The sequence below is a fragment of the Mesoplodon bidens genome (genome assembly GCF_964165515.1).
Source record: "Mesoplodon bidens genome assembly, chromosome: 11".
NCBI classification, from domain to species: Eukaryota; Metazoa; Chordata; class Mammalia; order Artiodactyla; family Ziphiidae; genus Mesoplodon; species Mesoplodon bidens.
In genome coordinates this window covers 7,284,266-7,308,833 of record NC_138167.1, presented here as the reverse complement: position 1 = coordinate 7,308,833, position 24,568 = coordinate 7,284,266, and the positions used below count along the sequence as shown (strand labels likewise).

At 35.8% G+C, this 24,568-nt stretch overlaps 1 protein-coding gene across 3 annotated transcripts; it reads left to right on the top strand.

Annotated features, from left to right (window-relative positions):
• The first annotated feature begins 8,620 nt into the window (after nt 1–8,620).
• Nucleotides 8,621–24,228, top strand: LOC308625205 (killer cell lectin-like receptor subfamily F member 1). 3 transcript variants are annotated; one of them, XM_081249143.1, is made up of 7 exons: nt 8,621–8,826; nt 13,083–13,169; nt 14,871–14,969; nt 19,610–19,779; nt 23,209–23,321; nt 23,471–23,570; nt 23,910–24,016. In XM_081249143.1, exons 1-6 carry the CDS (start codon nt 8,754–8,756, stop codon nt 23,547–23,549), a joined length of 621 nt encoding a protein of 206 aa, XP_081105269.1. In that variant the 5' UTR covers nt 8,621–8,753; the 3' UTR covers nt 23,550–23,570; nt 23,910–24,016. The 3 variants fall into 3 exon arrangements, with proteins under 3 accessions (XP_081105269.1, XP_081105268.1, XP_081105270.1); XM_081249142.1 differs by lacking the exon at nt 23,471–23,570 and having other exon boundaries at nt 23,910–24,228; XM_081249144.1 differs by lacking the exons at nt 14,871–14,969; nt 23,471–23,570 and having other exon boundaries at nt 23,910–24,228.
• Nucleotides 24,229–24,568: the final 340 nt, after the last annotated feature.

Genomic DNA, 24,568 nt, shown 5'->3' with positions numbered 1-24,568 from the left:
TAAGAACTGTCTGAGAACTGAAATAAGGTTATATTATTGGACCAAGTTGGACTTAATGTTCCTCTCACTGTAACTAAATCTTAGGTTTCTTCCTGACTACAGGCTCCTGACCTCCCTTTTCTTAGAGCACTTACTTGAAAAAACATGTAATTGAAAATTCTTTCTGTCCCTTTGAGATGTAAATCTTCTTCCAGCCTTTTGCCAGTTTGACAGCCCAGAAATGTTTTGCTCAAGGACCTGTGAGCCATCCCTTTGACATGTGATCACCAAGGAGACAGCACCCCGACCTCCCAGTCTCTGCAGGAGGTTAGGGACCTAAACTAGGAGCAAAATACCAATGAGCATATGAGCACCAGTTAGCAAATACAAATGGCCTAAGCACATTGACCAGCTCTCCTAACATCCTCCAGCACCTTCTGACCCCAGCACTTGAAAATCTTCTTGCCGTTTCTTTCAGCAGAATTGACCTCGATTTCTTCACTTATTGCAATAGTCTTGAATAAAGTCTTCCTCTCCTGTTCAACTTATTCAGTATAATTTCTCTTTGACATCTCGCAGAAGTTATATTTGCTTCCAGCAAATCATCACGGTCACTAACAATCTGGGATCACTTCCTTTAACTCTTTAGAGACTGAAGGAATTTGAAGTTGAGCTCTACCTCCTCCAAAGACCAGTCTACTCTCAAATCAACCTTACTCCTAGGGTGGTGTTTTTCAACCTGGGAGGATTTTGTCCCTCAAAGGATATTTAGCAATGTCTGGAGATAGTTTTGGTTCTTCAACATGGTATGGAGTAAAGGTGGAGGGAAGCTTGCTACTGGCACCTAGAAGGTAGAAGTAAAGGATGAAGAGATGCTTCTAAGCATCATACAACACACAGGACACCCCCCAACAGCAAAGAATAATCTCACTCAAATTGTCAATAGCTCCAAGGTTGGAAAATCTTGTCCTTGGGTATAGATTTTGGTGAACCAATCCAGCGAGATATACTGATTTTTCAGTCCCTTACCCCTGCTTGAAGACCAGAGTTACCCTTGCTTCTAAGACACCAAAGCCCTGTTCAGGGACTCAGCTTCTTTGTCTGTCTTTGAAAATCTTCTATAGGAAAAGCAGCTCTTCTTTTCAGGTTTCAACTTTCTCTTGGACTTGCATTATGTTATTCTTCACTACTTTCTATCTCCCTGATACCTTTAATATGGTTTAAAATATTTTACCTACTTTACAGGTTGCTCTTAGTGGGGACAGGGTTGGTATCACCTAGTGAATGCTTATCCATGCTTTTTATGAATAGCCACATAAGACTACTTGAAGTCTCCCGCTGCCTTTAAGAAATCTCCTCTTCTGAATAATTCCCAAAGTTCTTGGGGAGTGCTTAAAATCTTGTTTGTTGCTTAATATCTCTCACTCTTAGCTGTTGTTCCAGGCTTTCCATTAGTTACATTTTGCTGAATTATACCTGATTCCATGTGGTGCAGTCTTCAACTCACACTACTTTGATAAGTTTGAGGACATTTCCTCCCTGTGTTATCCAAAGCGCCAAAAATATAAAAGTAACAAAAGTTTGCATTGAATGATGATATTGTTCCAATAAACATAATAAAAATATAGCTATGGTTATAACCAACATTATTTGGTGCTTCTATATGTCAGGGACTAAATACTTTACATATGATCAATTTACGTAATCCTCACAAAAACCCTAGGATTTAGGTGTTAATTAAGATCTCATTTTATATGCAAGGAAGCCAAGTCATAAGGAAACTAAGTAGTTTGCCCAAAGCCTTTACATTTCAGATCTAGAACTCATACCCAGACAATTTGACACTGAGAAAATATGGCTTATATAAGCACATAAAAATATAGAATATTTAAAACTGAATATATCAGATTTCATTGCTGTTGCTGTTTATGGCAACCACAATCACACAGCGCCCCCTACCGACATGACATTTTTTTCCTTCAGCTTCCACCCTGTTGCTAAATCTTGCCTGTTCATCTTCAGATGAGATGCTTTTAAAACCAACTACTCTTTCCCTAATTCCTATGTGTTTGTCAAAAACATCAGTGACTATTGCTTCACTTTCTAAAGCAGCAATAGTAACAGTGGAGACAAAAAGCTGACCAAAATTTAAAAGGAAAAACTTTTCTCATCAGTAGATTTTTGATACTTATTTGTGTTGTTGCATGTGGATTTTGAAAAGTGGACTTTGAACCTATTCCTGGGAATTTGGAATGCCATACACATGTAACGTGTGCATGTCCAGGAATGATTTGAAAAGGTCCAAAGGTCTCACCTCTGACTGACCTTGAGACTGTAGCAATAGGAAGTGAAGGCTAAGGAAAAGTTTTAACTGTGTGCCTGAGTGCTGAAGCTGTGTCTCAATAGCCACCCAGGTTCCCTTAGCAAAGACTGTGAGATTTATACCTTAAAAAACTGAGAAATCAATAAGAAAAAGACAGACAACACAAATTTTTAAAGGGGCAAAAAACTTGAAAGGGCATTGCATAAAAAAGGACATCAAAATGACACATCAGCTTTTCAAAACCCTCAAATTTGTCATCAGAGGAATGGAAATCAAAGCTAAAAGGAGTGACTGCACACCTATTACAACATCAAATTTTTTTAATAAAAAGAAATGAACAAAAACATAAACTGAGAATACTAAACGCCAGAGAGAATTACATCAGTTGGAAAAAAAAACTTCTGCAGAGAGTGTAAATTGATGACTACTTCCTTGGCTTGGTAGTCTCTACTAAAATTGAACATACAGATGCCTTATCCAGAAATTCCACTTATTTGCTAACAAAAATAAATGTGATATGTGTCCAAAGAAAGGTGCAAAAAATTCACAGGAGTTTTATTCATCACAGCCCCGAACTGGAAACAACGCAGATGTCCACCCACTGTAAAACAGATAAATCGTGGTGCAACTGCACTATGAAGCTCTGAACTCATCACACCTGTGACAGCACAAATAAGTATCGAAAATCTGATGAGGGGAGAAGTTAGACATAAAAGACTGCAAACTGTACGATTCTATTTTTCTGAAACTTTTTGAAAGCTTGGAATGACAAGGGAAACCAGCCTAACACAAATTGTTGCATATCCTAAAAGCACTTCTTTATTGCACATTTCCATGTGGTTAGTCCACTTATTCATCAGGTTTATTTCTTAATAAAATTAAGTGCCCTTTTTTCTTCAATGTTTACATCTCACTTCAAGTTTCACTTTCTCTCTGACTCATTTCCAGGCTGCAATATAACCTCGTGCATGCTCTGTTGGATAATTTTTTGTTTCATATATTAAATGTTAGTAAATGGTGTGTCTAATTCACTAACAACTCAGCTCCCTGTGAGGAGGACACTGTTTTGAATCTCAGCTTCCAGTTCTAGGAGAAGCCCGTGAGTTTAGTCATTGAGTTTACATGCATTGGTGTCAAATAATGTTTCAAATTTCTGCTCAGCTCCTATCCTTCTGTGTGACGTTAGGTAAGTTACTTTGCTTTCTCGGCAATAAATAGGGATAATAAAATCACCTAGCTTTTATATTTGTTGTAATGCTATGAGGTTTAAATGAGCTAATGTCTGAAACACAAAATGATCTTAATAAATGTTAGCTTTTAGCTAATACAATTACCAGAATATATTTACAGATTTAATGTAAATGGAGGTTAGTGTATTTATGAAATATCTTTACAGTAAATTTGTTAAAATTTTAAAAACTTTATATAACATTCCATGAAAATTAATCTACTAATAGAAATACACCCAATGTTTCCCTGAGCAGAAAATATTTGGAGATATCTATCTATCTATCTGCAAATAGATATGTGCCTTACAACATACATATAAATCCAGGAATAGAATCAGAAATTGGAAATATATTGTACTTTTTAATAACAATATGTCATCTGACAGAAAGTGCCACTAAAATTCAGAGGCAATGTGATACCAATCTAATTATATTCAGTCAAACTATATTTCAAGTTCACATGTGTAAAAACACATTCAGACAAATTACTGAAAACTGTAATTTCTCTCTCTCTGATACATATGTTGTCTTTGTTGACAAAAATCTCTTGACCTTATTTTGATCAAATTTCTGCACTGATAACTAAATAAATGTCTCAGGTTTTTTTTTTTTTTTTCCTTTTTTTGCGGTACGTGGACCTCTTACTGTTGTGGCCTCTCCCGCTGCAGAGCACAGGCTCTGGACGCGCAGGCTCAGCGGCCATGGCTCATGGGCCCAGCCGCTCCACGGCATGTGGGATCTTCCAGGACCGCGGCACGAACCCATGTCCCCTGCATCGGCAGGCGAACTCACAACCACTGCGCCACCAGGAAGCCCCCATAGCAGCATTGTTAATGAAAGCCAAAAGTGGAAATAAATCAAATGTCTATCAACTGATGAATGTATAAACAATATGTGGTATATCCATACAATGGAATAGTATTCTGCTATAAAAAGAATGAAGTACTGATACATATTACAATCTGGATGAACCTTGAAAACATTAAATGAAACAGCCAGACACAAAAGGCTACATATTATATGATTCCATTTATATGAATTGTCCAGAATACACACATCATGAGAATTATATCAGTATGAAAATGTTACATAAATATAACTGGCTGTACTATTATTTTTCCTCTCAGAAGAACTTCTTTGTTCACTGTTCTAAATCACCATTGGTAAATATCTCCTGTCTGGGGTTAGTAGCCACATCTCTTACGTGGCTTCTGTTTCTTCTTTTCTTTCAAGGATGCTAACTTAGATTTCAGCACCTCCATTCTTTTAGGGATATAGTGAACTCCTCCAGAAGTAAGCAACACACTAAAACATCTTGATCTTTTCTTTAAAAGTCCCTAAGTAAACGTTAAGTAAACAGGTCCTTAAGGCCCATCTAAGTTAACATATAGTCAGTTACTTCCAAAAATATTGCTGTGCCACAGCAGAGCACAAATTGGTGGTTGAAATAAGAAAATACTGACTATCCTGTACTCCTACTAAATTTAGAATCTGCAGATTTAGGACCTGTAACATGCAACATCATACTTCTCAAATTAATTAATGTGCTGTAATAACCAATGAAAATTCTCAAACATCAATCTACTTTTCCTCCAGTATAAGGTAAGTGTTATTTCTATACACACTGCCTCTGTTGTTTTATTTCTGTAGATTGAATTTCCAAGACACACTCTCTAGGTCATGGAGACACCTGGGCACCCATGGACCAAAACCAATCTGTGGATGCATTTCCTTTAGTTCACATTGAGTTGTGGATCCTGTTTTGAAAAAGAAATCAAGGCCAGCTTTTGAGTCATGTTTTTTCCCTCAGATCTGGCCTCTACTACTAAGGAGTTCCCCTGGTGTGGGAAAAATGATGGGCCTTGTCATTGTTGTTGGTTTGGCATATAGGAAAAGTGGTCTCTTATTCATCAGTGCTGCTGCTATTTCTGCTCCTGTTACAGCTGCCTGAGTTTTTCTTCTCCTTTTTGCTGAACCTGTACATCACTCTAAATTCACGTGTGGTAGCTCGACAGTTCTCAACTCTGGCTATATATAGAATCACATATAGGAGAGATGTTTAAAATTTTGATGCAGACAAATGAAAAAAATTTTTTAAGTCTCATATGAAGTCCAGATATCTGTATTTAAAAAAAAAAAAAAACTCTCCAGGAAATGTCAATGTGCAGTCAAGGTTGAGAACCACTAGCCTAGAATATTTGACAGTGTTGTAGATTACTGAAAAGGGCAAAAGGTATGTCATTTCTATATAAAATTAAATCTTTTCATGCATGCATACAAGCATATGCTTTTTAAAAAATATATATCATATATTGTTGACCTTAAAAATGTATACACATACATACACACGAATACAAATATAGCATAGGACACATAATTCTTTTCCTGTCTCCGTATTCCAAAGTAGATATTTATCAGCAAAATAAAATTTTCTCTCCCCTCAGAAGTATTCAGAGAACACACTTTCTGCCTTCCACTCTTGCCAGCACAGGAGGAATTACTTTTCTGATAAACTTTCAATCATTCACTAAGTCCTTCCTGATTCCAGATGGCATTATCTTCTCTGAGCACATTCTTTGTCACAAGTTCATCTAAGTTGAAAAAGACTCCTTCAACTCAAATGAATGACTTATTATATGCCACCCTACATCACTCACCCACACGTAACTTCGAAAAGTGAAAGAAGTGGGAATCAAAGGAAAGATATTAAGACCGAGTTTCTCCAAAGGAAGGGAGCCAACAAAAGAAAGAGGTGACACAGTGGAAGGAGCAGTAAAGTCTGGGTTACTTTTGATTGTTTCGAGTCTGACATACCGAAAAGCAGTTGGAAATGAGGACTTGTACTCCAGGAAATAGGCTAGGATTGAGAATTCGATTTGGAATCCATGCACAGAAAAGTGATTGACAAAATTATTATTAATGTTAGGGCAGTGATAAAGCTTATTTCAAGTATATATTACTCCATTATTTAGAAGTAGTATCTATCAATAATGATAACACCACATATTTAAATCACTAATGCTTAAACTTGACATTGAAAAAAGTTATACCTATGAAAGTTGTGTCACCAAATTTGAGAATATCACTATGGACACATAATACCTAAAATACAGCAGCTTAACTAAATATGTGTTACCCTTTCACATCTTTGCTGATGAGCATTTGATGAGTTTAGATTATTTAACTAAACAGCTTAATTTTGTTTCCAGATGTGTTTTATTTGGATTACTTAATAACATGCTTTCCAAGGCACTGCTACTTTTAACATTCCATTATGTAATTCATCCACAAGTTGACTTTATATAAACGGTCTTTCTGGCTAAGCGAGCCCTACCTATAGGGATTTATGACACTCAATTAAAAGCCATATCTCATCGAATTTATAGATTACTACATAATGCATACCCTTTGTTACTTGAGGGCAGAGAGAGGAGACAGGGGTCATTAATATTAAATTTGTAAATTCCAAGGATTTATTATATAACTTATAATAGGTTCTCCACATGCTAGTATTTGTTTTAGCGGTACATGGCTAGATCATCACTACTACTTTTCATATGATTAGAAGTCTACTTTTCAGTCAAAGGTAATTGCTCTCATAATGGAATGTTATAGTCCAGTAATAAAATTCAGTGTAGCATTAACTGATTTGATAATCCAACACATAATTCCTAAGTGTCTATTATGTTTCAGGCATAGATTGAATGATGGGAGTAGCAAGAATAATAAAACATGATTCTTACCCTCAAAATCTAGAAAGCATTATTGTATTATGGCCTGGGCTTTGGATTCAGTTTGTGATGAGTTCAAATCCTCACTCTGAAAATGGTTATGCAAACCATCTGCATGTAACTTCTCAAAGTCAGTTTTTCATATATAAAATGCAGAACAACATATAAAGTGTTATAACAGCCCAGAAAAGAGGGAGTGTCAAAGTGGTGTTAGGAGACAGAGGTTGGTGTTCAAGGCTGACCTTCAAGGTCAGAAGCCTTGTGGGGTTAGTCTTTATACTGAGAGACCCCCTACATGTCAAGAAGCCAAGATATGTTCTCTAGCTATTTGATTAATGTAGGTTAAATTACTTGGACTGGGGTCTGGGAGAGGTGACTACAGTTTAAATAACTGTTTGCAATGCATTTGGGTGGATCTTGAGGAAATCAACCTTATTGGCCATCAGCTAATATCTCCTGTCATTTTTCATACCTGCCATTTTTGAGCTCTGAGTGTTATGAGGGTTTCATGGGTAGCTGGGCTATCTCCTCAGTTATTTACATCTGAATATTCTAGGCTTCACTTTCTTTTGCCTTGTTCCATCAATTATCACATCTCCATCTACTCTCCATTTTCCAGGAATTTGCTGAATTTTTTCATCTGTTAGAACCCATTCATTTTTTAAATTGTTTTGAACTTATACATTTTTATTCCTTTAATATAATTTTAGTGGAGTTTTAGAAGAAATGGGAGATTAAAATCTATGCTTAATACATTGCATTCAATGCTAAATTTCTGTGAACCTCATTTAAAAATGAGATTCATTTTCTTTTATGACAGAACCTTGAATTATTTTGACATAGAGTTATTTCTATCTCATATAGATTATTTTTCAGTTTGGAAATCCACTGCATAATCTATGCCTCAACTTACTTTGATGTTAATATTATAAAACATAGAAGAGAAGAAATAGCTTTAAGGGTATTTTTAAAGTATTATCTAAGTAATTACAGTGCATTTCAAGATGAGGAGTCTATCAATTCTTTGTATTACATTCATATTAAAAACCCTCTTTTTTTCTTGTCCTCCCTTCTAAATTGCTATTCCACTTTGGAGAAAATGCTAGAAGGTCAAAGAGCTTCTGCCAGAGACTATTTCTTAGCTAAAAGAGGAAGTGGTTTATAGAGGAAAGTGATGCAATATCTTCTGTAGTATTACTAAAAGTTAAAATTATTCCAAATGTAGGCAGAAAACTAACTGAAGAGCAAGAAAATACTGCATGGACAGTAGTTTTCTTCCATATCATGCAAGTGTTCAAAAATCTATTGCCTTGATTGATAAGGCTGAACACATTGCTCTTATCTTTTATTCACTGGGGAAACCCACCAAACTTGGGAGAGGGGAAGGAAATCATCCATCTCAATTTATCTCACTTACAGGAAGTTTGCAAAACTTTGGGCCTCCTTCCTCAGACTACTACTTGTGACTTTTCTCTCTTTTTAATATATGCAATGGCTGGAGATATAATCTATGCTGATATCAAACATTCATCTTCAGAACATTCATCTTCACGTCAGAGATCTGGTAAGTTGGATTTAGAACTCTTATTAAAATTAAAGTTTTGATTTTAATCTCCCTTATTTCTGTCCTGTGTCTCTATCTGTCTTACTGGAAATAGGAGACTGGATTCAAAGCAAAACTTACTGAATGCAAGAATAAGAGTGAATGTTTTTAATGACAACAAGTGTTATAAAGTTAATTGTAACTTTAGTCTTAATATGTAGAACTTTGCTTTTGGTTTTCATAGACCCTCTATTCCTTATATTTCTTGTGGTGAACATTTATTATACGCCCATGGTGACATCAATACTCATAACCCCTTTCTGCTCTACAGCTTTACTCATTGCCAATCAAATCTGCCCTTTTAAAATAATATGATCAACTCATTTACACTAAGAAAAGTATCCCTGGCAATTATTCACATTGTTATTTAGCCTTTTGGAATTTGCATATTGGTAGGATAAAACTGTTAAGTTAAACTAAAGAGGCATAAGATGTTACTATTTCATTTTCTGAAGTTTAGAATTAACGACTATCTGAGTAATAAAATATGTTTGGAACCTGAGTAGATCAGCACGCAGCTAAAGATAAGATTGTAACCTTAAACACAAACCACCTCAGAAATAATAGATTTTCAAATCCAGTGTATTTATACATGAAGCCTTAAGGAAATGTCCATGTTGCATTTATATTCTCTTCTCTAGGGTAAGAATTTTTATATTGTAAAGTTTATAAAAATGTTTAAATAACTTAAAGTCTCCTCATGGTGCTTTGTCCTTGTGGAGTGAATCTGATGTTTTGCTTTTCTATTATTTCCCAAGAATATATTTTTTCTTCTATATTTATGCGTTTGCAGTTTTCAAGTGGATCTGGTGAGTTGTTTTCTCCAGTTGCAAGAGTCTGTTATTTCCTGTGTTTAAATATTATCTCTCTAACTTGCAAAATAGAGGCTTTTCTGCTTTATTTTCTCAATAGACTGGGAGCTTTCATTTTATATGAGTTAATGGAATTTCGTTTGAAAAATAACATGGACTAGAACTGTACTCTTATTCCCCCATTTCCCCCGAATCTCATATAATTGGTCCATTTTTCTGGAGGTTATTTTAACTCAGTTCAAACAACAAAACCAGTATTTTTGATTCTACATTCCAGGATTTAATTTCTTCTGTTTATGGAAAGAACATTACGCTTTTTCTGGTTTAAAGATTTTGGGACATCTTTAATGCTGTCCAGTCCAATATTCTAATCTTAAAAATGAAGAAATATGAATATATAAAAATTAAATTATCTATCTGCAGTCATGCTTATGACCAGAAGTCAAATATCATATTACTCTTTCACTGCATGTCTCTGTCGTGGATAAACGCAACTTCTGTTCTCATGTGTCTTATCATTGAGGAGGGAAAGAACTATTTGATACATTGGATTGTAATGTCCTACAGAGTCCTACACAATTATCCCTGGCCTTTCTCTTCTAACTTGGTAAATTTCACTTATTTTGCTCTGGTTGTTGGCTTTCTCCTGCTCTTTAAAATTACCATATTCTTTCCCATTTCAGAGCCTCATATGTGTTGAAACCCTCTCCCTAATCCCTTAATCTTTGTACACCCAGCACCTCACACAGTACTAAGTACATAGCAGGCAATCGATAGATGCTTGGTAGGCAGATGAATAAATGGATGACTAAATAAATGGATCTCATTTATACTAAACACTTTATTTTTTTTTATTAGTTTCTGCTTTATAACAAAGTGAATCAGTCATACATATACATCTGTTCCCACATCCCTTCCCTCATGCATCTCCCTTCCTCCCACCCTCCCCATCCCACCCCTCCAGGTGGTCACAAAGCACCGAGCTGATCTCCCTGTGCTCTGCGGCTGCTTCCCACTATCTATCTACCTTACGTTTGGTAGTGTATATATGTCCATGCCTCTCTTTCGCTTTGTCACAGCTTACCCTTCCCCCTCCCCATATCCTCAAGTCCATTCTCAAGTAGGTCTGTGTCTTTATTCCCGTTTTACCCCTGGGTTCTTCATGACATTTTTTTTTAGATTCCATATATATGTGTTAGCATACGGTATTTGTCTTTCTCTTTCTGACTTACTTCACTCTGTATGACAGACTCTAGGTCTATCCACCTCATTACAAATAGCTCAGTTTCGTTTCTTTTTATGGCTGAGTAATATTCCATTGTATATATGTGCCACATCTTCTTTATCCATTCATCCGATGATGGACACTTAGGTTGTTTCCAGCTCCGGGCTATTGTGAATAGAGCTGCAATGAACATTTTGGTACATGTCTCTTTCTGAATTATGGTTTTCTCAGGGTATATGCCTAAATGTAAGGCCAGAAACTATCAAACTCTTAGAGGAAAACATAGGCAGAACACTCTATGACATAAATCACAGCAAGATCCTTTTGGACCCACCTCCTAGAGAAATGGAAATAAAAACAAAGATAAACAAATGGGACCTAATGAAATTTCAAAGCTTTTGCACAGCAAAGGAAACCATAAACAAGACCAAAAGACAACCCGCAGAATGGGAGAAAATATTTGCAAATGAAGCAACTGACAAAGGATTAATCTCCAAAATTTATAAACAGCTCATGCAGCTCAATAGCAAAAAAACAAACAACCCAATCCAAAAATGGGCAGAAGACTTAAATAGGCATTTCTCCAAAGAAGATATACAGACTGCCAACAAACACATGAAAGAATGCTCAACATCATTAATCATTAGAGAAATGCAAATCAAAACTACAATGAGATATCATCTCACACCAGTCAGAATGGCCATCATCAAGAAATCTAGAAACAATAAATGCTGGAGAGGGTGTGGAGAAAAGGGAACACTCTTGCACTGCTGGTGGGAATGTGAATTGGTACAGCCACTATGGAGGACAGTATGGAGGTTCCTTAAAAAACTAAAAATAGAACTACCATATGATCCAGCAATCCCACTACTATACTAAACACTTTAAATATTGTAGGTTCATCAGTTCTCCAAGATATAAAACAGAGAGGTCTATCACCATGACACTGAGTGAAATCTCAGTAACAAAGTATGATTCCACTGAGAATATCCCAGGCTAAGATTCAGAAATTCATGCCTTTATAACCTTTGCTTCAGGGGCCTAAAAGAATGACCTAGTACACCTTATATTAGTCCTTTCATGAACTCGGATGCTTTATTCTCCAGCTTTTTAGGTCTGTAATCCCAGTTCTTCACACTAGAACTGTGTGTTGGGATATTATCACATTCTTCTGGTGATGGCCTTGACTGACATACTTTGCATTGTTTTGCCTAATAAAAGAAAATACATGGATTTCTTTTAGTGTTTTGAGAATTAATAAATTCTCACTAAAGATGTTTTACTTAATAACAATAATAATGTGGACAAAACACTCTATAATAGGATTACACTAAATAAACACTCAGGTTAATGTCTCGACAGTTGGTTTTGTAATTGGTTATATTTCAACATCAGTTATAGTAGTACACTCTCAGTATATTGTATGTGTGTGTATATATATCACATATCTAGTGGAATTGATATACTGTAACTACCTGGGATAAGAGCCTATTGGTTTTAACTATCAACACAAAGCTAAAAATGCCAGTTTCTTTTTATGATTTATTTATCTTTCGAGTACAAGAGATAGAGTAGGTAGTGAACACAGTACTAATTTTGGTAGTCAAGACACCCAAGGTACAGTCTCAGCTCTGCTATCAAGTAACTGTGTGCTTGTGGACTTGAAATCCCCATTTTTAACATGCGAATGTTGGACAAGATTATCCCTAAAATTACTTTTATTTTAAAATGTATGATTTTATGAAATTACAATTACATGTCACAGGAAATAGGTGTATTGTATAAAGGAGGAGGCATGAAAGAACGGACCAATCCAAATAAGTGAGTGTTGTCAGTAAGCTTATTAGAGACTGGAGAATTTCACAGTCTTATATAAAAACTTAAGGATACAGAGAGTAAATCATAGTTAAGATTAATACTGAGGAATATGTATGGTAAATCAACAAGGAAAAATTTACATCTATTCACAGTTTTCTAGGCCCCCCTTTTCACAAACCAGGGGACCAAATATGCTGTGTGTGTGTGTGTGTGTGTGTAAAAGGAAGCTGGATCTATGTATTTCAAAGGAAAGTAACTCAAGGGCATAACTGACAAAGTTTATTCAGCCCTTCCCTACCTCTTACTACCTAAGGAATTATTTACTGGAATTATTTATTAGTGAAATCTATCCAATATTATAGATTCTCACCACCATGGAGTTTTCCTGAAAGTTGGATGTGCAATGATTATCATCCTTCTTGTAATAGTAATTGTGCTGAGCATTTTTGGTAAGTAATTATCAATACCATTTATTTATCCCAAAGTATTATTTTAGCACCACCTCTTGTAATTGTGTTTGCTGTTCAAGTGGTTCCTATACATTATAACTTCACAAAAAGCATGAAATTTGATACACAATTAAAATTAGAGATTTTCCATAGCACTTCAGCTTGTGATATAATACATATTATGGGTTCATTTCATTGATAAAGGAAAGAGATTAGATTTATATTTTATGACCAAAATCATAAAGTGCATTTTATGCACAATGCATTTCCCAATGCAGTTGATCGTGAGTTATACACCGTCTTCTCTGAAACTGTGGTCAGCGAAAGCAAATTAAATAATGAAGCATATTTCTGTTAAAGCTTATTCATATTAGTTACTCCTGGACATCATCATCAATCTTGTATTCATGGATGGGAAATGTGTCTAAAATCAATCAATTCAATCAAGTATTTTAAAATTATACTCATATACTGTGGATATAGCTAAACATAGCCCAATTTCATGTGACAATTATTTTAATATTTTATTGAATAAATGCGTGGAGAAAAACTCCCAGATGATATATATATATTCTAAGGAATTCAGATTTCCAGATTAAACCAAACTCTAGAACAGACAAAGGCCGTGTCTACCTATGTTGCCCTTGTGAATGATACTAGTAATTATGAATGTCATTAGTAATTCAAGGTCAGTAGGCAGAGTCATAGAATTCTAGAACTGAATGGGGCTCTAGAAATCAGCAAGGTCAAACCTCCAGTTGAGGTGAACAATCCAAAGCCCAGAGTGATAAATGGTTTGACTAGTTTAATGTAACTAGTCAATGGCTGAATTGGGGCTTTAACATTGAGGGGAGGAAGCAAAAATACTTAGCATTAAACATCTCTGCTGGGATTTCCCTGGTGGTCCAGTGGTTAAGACTCCACGCTTCCACTGCAGAGGGCATGGGTTCGATCCCTGGTCAGGGAACTAAGATCCCACCATGCCGGGCAGTGGGGCTAAAACAAAAACCAAGAAACCATCTCTTCTATGTTTCTTTTTGTTATAAGATAATAGATTTGTTTGTTATCGAAACAGTTTTTTGTTAGTAAAACAGATTTGTTTGTTACTACAATAGATTTTAAAGATTTAATTGCCTAATACACACTATTGTGAGATTATAAATTACCAAAAGTAATTTCAGTTAAGTGGCCATCAGAAAGACAGCTGTCTTCTTCATGGTCGAAAAATACTCTGGGCTCACCCTACCCTTCTATGTGTAGGATTTACATGCACAATCTCAAAAGGAACAGAATCATGAACTGAAATCAAAACACATAAAACCCTTTCCATGAATCAAGTGATACCTGGTACAGTTAATAAGAACTCACAAAATACAAACTATTCAAATGAGGCTTATATCCTGAGCTGGTTATTTTGTGTTTATTAAAATAAATATGAAAACTCCGGAAAAAAAAAGTGAGTATCCTTCTGGTCCCAGGTCATATTTTTCCAATTCCCCTAAAGTTAACATTAATAAGATTAACAAGAATGCTTGCAAAGGAACGTCCAAATCTTGGAAAAAGTAATGTTATTTTTCCCTCTAAATTTTTAATCATTTAAATTACTATGGGGTTTCCACATTAATGAGCTTCAGAGTCTCTAGAACCCAATGATTTTCTGCTTTGTATTTAATACGGAAAATATGTTTCTTCTTTTATTAGTTATCCAGTTCAAATCTGCAAGACATACTAAAGTAAATAATGAATCAAAAGAGAAATACTGTACTGGGCAAAATAAATCTGAAACAAGCACCTCAATAGGTAATGTTATTTTATATTGCCTAATTCCTGAGTAAACAAGTATGGACAGTAGTGTGGATTTTACTTGGGTATATCTGAATAAAGAGGAGATTCCTCTACCCCTACAGAGGGATGGTTTAGATCACTGTTTTTCAGGGACCTATTACAGTCCTTGACAAAAATATTTAAAGATCCAAGACAAATGAGAAAAATAAGCTTATATAATGAGTTGTAAATGAATTTAGAGGTATTATATTGGAATAATTGCATTTTCTTTTTTAAACTTCTTTTGGGACATGTTCAGGCACAGAATGTAATCAAAATATTTTCATTCTTAAAATTCATGATCATATCAGGTAGGTTTTTGTCAATTTTTAATGTTATTACATGTAAAAAACTGTAAATGGTAATCTTTATCTTGCTTTCTCATCTGAGTGTATTTACCTACTTTTTAAATTCAAGAAGACACTCTGTCATTTGTCCTTTCTGTTTTCTTTTTCTTTCCAGCTGTTTTCTTTATTATTTTTAATCCGTTAATTTAATTCTATATTGAAAAATGATATACCTTTCTTTGTTTGAACATCCATATATAACTCTATTAGAAAGACTTACCAGTCCATGTTATAGGGTACATTCAAATTCTAGGAATTCATTAAAACTTTAAAATAGATTTTGATGTTCCCAAGCCCCCTTGACCACATTCTAAAAACTTTAATTTTTTTTAACTAGTGAGACTATGAGGGCAAATTCTGTAGGACATTATCCCCAGAACAAAAGCGTATTACTGTACTCCTATATCATTGATACAGGTGGCAACAGTGGTATTTAATACACCTCTAGCTTTAAATTCTGTCAACCTTGTTTTCTAATCCTTCTATTGTTACAGATAATCCTATCTATAACAGGTCCTAGAATCCTAGTTTCAATCCAGCAGGAAAGGATACCAACTCTAAATTTGTTTCATCTTAATAAAATAATATTTTATTGATTTGAGTCCTCTCCCTCTTTTTCTTGATGAGTCTGGCTAATGGTTTATCAATTTTGTTTATCTTCTCAAAGAACCAGCTTTTAGTTTTACTGATCTTCACTATTGTTTTCTTTGTTTCTATTTCATTTATTTCTGCTCTGATCTTTATGATTTCTTTCATTCTACTAACTTTGGTTTTGTTTGTTCTTCTTTCTCTAGTTCCTTTAGGTGTAAGTTTAGATTGTTTATTTGAGATTTTTCTTCTTTCTTGAGGTAGGCTTGTATTGACCTATGGTCAACTAATCTATGACAAAAGAGGCAAGGATATAAAATGGAGAAAAGACAGTCTCTTCAATAAGCGGTGCTGGGAAAACTGGACAGCTATAGGTAAAAGAATGAAATTAGAACACTCCCTAACACCATACACAAAAATAAACTCAAAATGGATTAGAGACATAAATGTAAGACCAGACACTATAAAACGCTTAGAGGAAAACATATGAAGAACACTCTTTGACATAAATCACAGCAAGATCTTTTTTGATCCACCTCCTAGAGTAATGGAAATAAAAACAAAAATTAAAAATGGGACCTAATGAAACTTCAAAGCTTTTGCAAAGCAAAGGAAACTACAAACAAGACGGAAAGACAACCCTCAGAATAGGAGAAAATATTTGCAAATGAATCAACAGACAAAGGATTAATCTCCAAAATATATAAACAGCTCATGCAGCTCAAATTAAAAAAACAAACAACCCAATCAAAAACTGGGCAGAAGACCTAAATAGACATTTCTCCAAAGAAGACATACAGATGGCCAAGAAGCACATGAAAAGCTGCTCAACATCACTAATTACTAGAGAAATGCAAATCAAAACTACAATGAGTTATCACCTCACACCAGTTAGAATGGGCATCATCAGAAAACCTACAAACAACAAATGCTGGAGAGGGTGTGGAGAAAGGGAACCTTCTTGCACTGTTGGTGGGAATGTACATTGATACAGCCACTATGGAGAACAGTATGGAGCTTCCTTAGAAAACTAAAAATAAAATTACCATATGACCCAGCAATCCCACTATTGGGCATATAGCCTGAGAAAACCATAGTTCAAAAAGACACATGATGGGCCTCCCTGGTGGCGCAGTGGTTGAGAGTCCGCCTGCCGATGCAGGGGATACGGGTTCGTGCCCCGGTCTGGGAGGATCCCATATGCCGCGGAGCGGCTGGGCCCGTGAGCCATGGCCGCTGGGCCTGCGCATCCGGAGCCTGTGCTCCGCAACGGGAGAGGCCACAACAGTGAGAGGCCCGCATACTGCAAAAAGAAAAAAAAAAAAAAAAAAAAAAAAAAGACACATGCACCCTCATGTTCATTGCAGCACTATTTACAATAGCCACGTCGTGGAAGCAACCTAACTGCCCATCCACAGATGAATGGATAAAGAAGATGTGGCACATATATATGATGGAATATTACTCAGCCATAAAAAGGAACGAAATTGGGTCAATTGTAGAGACATGGATGGATCTAGAGACTGTCATACAGAGTGAAGTAAGTCAGAAAGAGAAAAACAAATATCGTATATTAATGCATATATGTGGAACCTAGAAAAATGGTACAGATGAACCAGTTTGCAGGGCAGAAATAGACACAGAGATGTAGAGAACAAACGTATGGACATCAAGGGTGGAGAGTGGCCGAGGTGGTGGTGGTGGTATGAATTGGGAGATTGGGATTGACATATATACACTAATATATATAAAATGGTTAACTAATAAGAACTTGCTATATAAAAAAATAAATAAAATAAAATTCAAAAAAAAAATAAAATAATAGAATAGACTTAAAGTATGTAAAGTAAAACTTAATAGAGCTAGTCAGCCATCATTCCTAATTCTTTGTCTACCTTCTCTGTATTTTATTTCTAAGACTTAAATTAGATGTTCGATAGGCCTTTGCTTTCTATCTTCCATTTCACTTAACCTCTCATTTTTGTCCTCATGATTGTCAATTTTTTTTTTTTTTCAGTACGCAGGCCTCTCATTGTTGTGGCCTCTCATGTTGTGGAGCACAGGCTCCAGACGCACAGGCTCAGTGGCCATGGCTCACGGGCCTAGCCACTCCGTGGCATGTGGGATCTTCCTGGACCGGGGCACGAACCCATGTCCCCTGCATTGGCAGGCAGACTCTCAACCACTGCGCCACCAGGGAAGCCCTGATTGTCAATTTGTGCTGAATTCTTGGCAATGTTTTCAGATATACATTGTGGTTCACAAATTCTCTCTGTTCCTGTTTCTAAGCTGCAGGCTCATTCACTGAGTCTAATTTCAATGATTGTAGTTTTCAAACCCAAGGACTTAGTTTCAAACCCTCCAGTTAGCTTGTGATAGTCTCCTCTTATCTGATCATTTTGTAATTTATTCTTTTATTTCTTAAAATAATGTAAACATTATTATTTATGATACATATAATTATTTAAATATCTAAAGTCCTCAGTGACCAAATCTCTTGTTTGTATTTCCTGCTAAAAAATGTTGGCTTGTTTTATAAAGTATTTGATTTTTTAAAATTTGACTGATTCTGATACATTTCTCCAAAAAGTGTTGATTTTTCTTGGTATGGTTTGATTCATTTAAATTTCTATTTTGGGGGCAGCTGTTTAAATCTCAAGTCAGTTTTTTTTTCTTTTTTCTTTTCTTTTCTTTTTTTAATCTTTAGCTGTAATCTACCTTCCACATTCATCAGCCAGGGACTTAGAAAATTTTTATACACAGCAGTTGATGCACACCTTTTGTTTTTTTCTTTTATGGAATTTACTCTTTATTTTCAACATCTGTTGTTGCCCCAAATTCTGTTCTTTGGTTATTCAGACTAGAGAGACTTCAAATTGTCTACCAAAATTTTGCTCATTCTACATGGCACCAACATTGGTCTGTCTTAGGCTAAAAGTTGTAAAAATGGGAAATTTCTAAATTGTCATACCTTGTTTCAAGTGTCAGCTACTCTCCAAAATCTGCCTGCTTTTTTTACTCTTCAATGGCTTCAAGTCATTGTGTGTATGTATATGTGTGTTTTTAAAGAATATTTATTTCAGGGGACAATAAATTATTGGTATGTGTAGGATACCTATGTGTCATCATCTAAGTCTACTGGCAAATATTATAAATTAGATCTATCTGTTACCAGCACATTTTTGGATGCCAAGACCCATTTGTACATGGGTAGATCATGAGTTTTGGGGGACATTTATTACACAAATTTTTCCCAAGAAAAATTCTTCCGGTGTGATATATAATTCTCAAAATGTCTGGTTCATTGGCAGACCACTAATTAAATTCTCTAATTTCTACTTTTCCTCCAAATTTTTATCTCCCTGAGGCTTGGATGTCCATTGCTTTATCTTAGTGTCTGTGCATTGCCTAGCTGATAGAAAGCATAATATATTTTTAAGAGAGTTAAACTAAATGGAGAAAGAAAAAAGAAACAAGAAAGAGAAAGAAACAATATACACATATTGCAATTCTGTTCATCTTTATTTTTTTTCAAAATCCACCTGGAGGAAAGCACTTACTTTTGTCAAAAAAAGCTCAGGCCATAATTTAACACATTTTGAGAAGCTTTAATTAGTATACACACAGTATTAGGGATACAGTCGCAAGTTCCTTTTAATTACTTATCCTTTTTCCTTCCAGTTTCTTTTAACTCTTCTACTGCTAGTAAATCATGCCCCTCTGAAGACTGGAAGCTACATGGGGGGAAATGTTACTGGGTTGTTGAAAGTGATAAATCTTGGGATGAAAGTGAAAATGACTGTGTCATGAAAAATTCACATCTCATGGTGATCCAAGACTTCATTGATATGGTGAGATATAAAATTTGGAGATTATAGCATCCTTCACAACTGCAATACCTTCTTTGTGTTACAAATTTGAAAATTTCTGTGAAATAAATTTTTTAAACTTCATTGCTATTAACTACACAATTATTGGTTGAATGAATCATTGAACTATATTATTATCTTAGGCTTTTTTTGTTTTGTTTTGGCTAGGTATAAGAGGAATTCATTTGGTATTATATACCTAAGTTCTTCTCTACAAGGGATCCCCACTGTTTACCAGATTTCATTTTAAATGTATGACATAAAATATCTATCTCATCTCCCATGTTTAATCCATTGCTCACAAAGGTTGTAATCAGATTTCATGGCAGCTGAAATTAAAGATGATGTTGGGGGAAAGGAAACACAGCAGAGTCCTCATTAGGTTTTGCTCTTTGTTGAAGAAAACTAGTATTTTTCTAGCTCTGGCTTAATTTAGATTGAAATTTTGCTACAAGAAGGTTGGACACTAAACCTTCTAAATAAGGCCAGTATTGATTTTATTTTTATAAATTTATTTTTAATTTTCTGGCTGCGTTGGGTCTTCGTTGCTACGCGTGGGCTTTTGCTGGTTGCGGCGAGCAGGGGCTGCTCTTCCTTGCAACGCACGGGCCTCTCATTGTGGTGGCTTCTCTTGCTGCAGAGCATGGGCTCTAGCCCTTAAAGCCCATTATAGTGATCAATTATACACGTGAATGCAACAAGACAAACACTGATAGAACTGAAAGGGGAAATGGATAAATCCCCAATTATAGCTGGAGATGTCAACTCTCTTCTCTGAGTAACTGACAAAACAAGTAGATAATAAACAAACAAACAAACAAACAAATAAATAAATCTGAACAACACTATCAACCAATTACACCTAACGGATTTTACAGAATACTATCCAACAACAGCAGAATACACATTTTTTTCCAAAGAACTTTCATGAAGACAGGTCATATTTTGGGCCCTAAAAATTTACAAATACAGATATCACACAGAGTATGTCTCAGACCATAACAAAATTAAACTGAAAATTATAAACAGAAACATGTTTGGAAATATCCCACACATTTGAAAGTTAAACATCACAGTTCTAAATAATGTATGGGTCAAAGAGGAAGCATCAGGGCAAATTTTTTTTAAACATATTTTGAGTTGAATGAAAATAAAAATATAATGTCAAAATTCATGGGTTTCAATTTAAGCAGTTTAGAGGGAAATTTATAGCATCAAATGCTTATATTTGAAAAGAAGATAATGTAGAATCATTACTCTGAGCTTCTACTTAAAAAAAAAAAAAACCTACGAAAAGAGCAAACTAACCCAAAGAAAGCAGGAGAGTGGAAGACTTACACTACTCAATTTCAAGTCTTACTATAAAGCTAAATTTAGGGCCTCCCTGGTGGCGCAGTGGTTGAGAGTCCGCCTGCCGATGCAGGGGATACGGGTTCGTGCCCCGGTTTGGGAGGATCCCACATGCCGCGGAGCGGCTGGGCCCGTGAGCCATGGCCGCTGGGCCTGCGCGTCCAGAGCCTGTGCTCCGCAACGGGAGAGGCCACAGCAGTGAGAGGCCCACATACCGCAAAAAGAAAAAAAAAAAAAAAAAAAAAAAAAAAAAAAATAAAGCTAAATTTATAAATATGGTATAGTATTGGCAAAGAAGAGATTTATAGATCAACAAAACTGAATAGAGAGGCCAGAAATAGACCCACACAAATATAGTCAACTGATTTCTTTTGACCATAATGCAAAGATAATTCAGTGGAGAAACACCATTCTCTCTTTTACATGCCTAATGACTATTTTCCAACAAACAGCTTTGTCGTTTAGCATATGAGTTAAGCTTCATGTGACAGAGTTCCAGAATTGCTGTAGCTGAAACAAATGGATGTTTACTTTATTCATTGAATCTATGACACTTTCAATTATAAGATGTATCATTGGTACCCTTAAAAGAAACAGTGCAATTAAAAAGCAAAAACTAAGCTGCCAATTAAACTACCATAAGCCATAGATTGTTCAATGTTTCCAAAGTCAAAGTGTTAAAATAGGGGAAAGATCTATCTTAGAATATATGTAATAAGTTATGTCACTCACATTGTAGTCTAAACTGCTATGAGATTTCTGCTCCCATCAGTAGGGTGCTGTGTCTACTTGTTTCTGATTGGTTCACCACTAGAACCAATCACAGTTCACAGTCTAGCCATCAGGGGAGAAGAAAATGATGAATAGAAGGATATGAACTTACTCTTTAAATGCTTAATTAGAATTTCAGTATTCGTTGATTCTATCCCATTAGTCAGAAATTAGGTCAGTCACATTGTCACACTTAGCCAAAAGGGAGGCTGGGAAATGTCACCTTTATTATGGCTGGCCATATACTTTGGCTCGGGGGTTATGTCACTGTACAAAAAGAGACATTAAAAACCTATGAACAGGGCTTCCCTGCTGGTGCAGTGGTTGGGAGTCCGCCTGCTAATGCAGGGGACGCGAGTTCGTGCCCCGGTCCGGGAGGATCCCACATGCCGCGGAGAGGCTGGGCCCGTGAGCCATGGCCGCTGAGCCTGTGCGTCCGGAGCCTGTGCTCTGCAATGGGAGAGGCCGCAGCGGTGAGAGGCCCGCGTACAGAAAAAAAAAAAAAAAAAAAAATCTATGAACGGGGCCTTCCCTGGCAGTCCAGTGTTTAAGACTTCGCCTTTCAATGCAGGGGGTGTGGGTTCGATCCCTGGTCGGGAGCTAAGATCCTACATGCCTCGTGGCCAAAAAACCAAAGCGTGAAACAGAAGCAATATTGTAACTAATTCAATAAAGACTTTAAAATGGTCCACACCAAAAAAAATCTTTACAAAAACCAAAAACAAACAAAAAAACCTATGAACAGTATGTGTCCCATCAGCTCAGAGACTGCTTTCTTTCTGTAACTTTTCCTGTGTACTCTCTTGCTTCTAGATATTATTTCATACTTGTATTTAGTAGCAATCATTAACATTTATGCAAGGAGCATTTATCATGTGCCAGGAAGTGTTTAATAATATTATTATTTATTAACAAAACAATAATGGCTCTTTGAGATAGTACTGTTATAATCTGAATTTTAGTGATTGGAAAAATACAGAAGTAAAAAGATTGAATAACTGTGCAAAGATGTGTGGTAGTAAATAGTAGTGCTAGGACTCACATCAGGGAGCTGGACTCCACAGCTTTGGTATCTACTAACATTGTGCATAATTGTTGTTTAGCGGTCATCCCATCAAGTTGCAGTAGTTTTTCCCTCCACTGTGATCTATTTGAAAGCATGGAGCATGTCTAACCTGTTCATTCCCAGCTTCTAGTGCAGTGCCAAGCACATAGAAGGTGCACTTGCGCTATTTTTCTTGCATCTGTCAGAATCACTTTGTTTCATGTAACATTTCCTATTCTCTTTAGAGTTTCCTATGGCAGAACCTACAGGCTTCAACCTCTTATTGGGTTGGTTTGAGGATCCCTCCTGGAGAAGAATTATGGACCTGGGTGGACAATAGCCCTTTTGACCCCCAGCTGTAAGTTTGTTGCATTTTTTGTGGTTTTAATCCCATATTGTATGTGACGAGATAGACGTTTGACATTGTTGGCCCTGAACTGATAGAACAGGTATAAATTTCCTGACTTTTACACTCTGATAAATATTTCTATAAAATGGTTCACACAGAAAGTTGAGAAAGAAAAGAAATCTCCCTCCAGCCACTCAGAAGATTTATGTGAGAAACAGGATTTGCCCTGCTGCCTGATTTTGTCTTTTTATCTAAAAGGTAAATTAGCAGGTATAAACTCTCTTATGAGTGCACATATTTAGTTTACAAAACATAACTTTCTGCTTATTTCTTACAGTGATCAATTTTTAAATGATAAAAAAGTCAGAGGTAATATTTTAGCTATCTCTAATGAACTATTAACTTCTCTGGAGAGAGGTTTTGAGAAATAAAGCTAAACGTGGGAAGAATTGCTTTACCCATCATACTGTTGTGTATTTAAATTGTTTGAATGATTATATTTTCACCAAAAAATTAAAAAATATTTCCTTTTAAGTCTCTTGACATATGCATATATTCATGGCTGACGTAAAGGTAACCACTTGCTTTTTTCTATAGGTTTTCAAAGAAAGAAAATAAGCCACGGACCAGGAGTATGAAATGTGCCCTGGTGTCTTATACTGAGATAGTTCAAGAACGTTGTGAGAAACAACATCAGTGGATTTGTCAACTGTAATCCACTTGGCAGAAAATTGGTCTCTATTTGTCTGACCGAGAGACACCACATGAAGCTTGAGCTCAGATCATAAGAAAGTTCAGAGGGTTGCATGTGTCCTAGAGGGCTGTGTGTGTGTGTCCATTTACGATTCATGTAGCTATAGTACTATTTCTCAGAAGTGTGGAAAGGGCAATAGAGAAAATAAAATGTTTTAGAAAATGAGTAGATATGATGAATAAATTTTTACATGTGAATGATCAATGTAGTTATTCAATCATCCGTCTTGTTTTGCCAGTATTTTTGGAACTTCAGTCTTTATCTTTTCTGCATCTTCCCTCTATGATATCCTTAGCTAATCACCTACATTCTCATGATTTCAACTACTACATACAATGCAATGTCTATCAGAGTTATATCTCTAGTCCAGATCATTCCCTGATCACTAGACCTGTATACCATCCTGCCTGTTTAACGTAGCAAATCTACAATCTCAAAGGTACTCCGATACCTCAACACATAAAAATAATTCATTAAATTTCATCATAAAAGGAACCATCTT

Bases quoted from the DNA above. Each gene is read 5' to 3' on its own strand.
- LOC308625205 (XM_081249142.1), top strand. From the start codon at position 8,754: ATGGCTGGAGATATAATCTATGCTGATATCAAACATTCATCTTCAGAA. The intron at 13,170-14,870 runs GTAAGTAATTAT...TTCTTTTATTAG, and splicing joins AATTGTGCTGAGCATTTTTG to TTATCCAGTTCAAATCTGCA. The intron at 19,780-23,208 runs GTGAGATATAAA...TATTCTCTTTAG, and splicing joins TCCAAGACTTCATTGATATG to AGTTTCCTATGGCAGAACCT.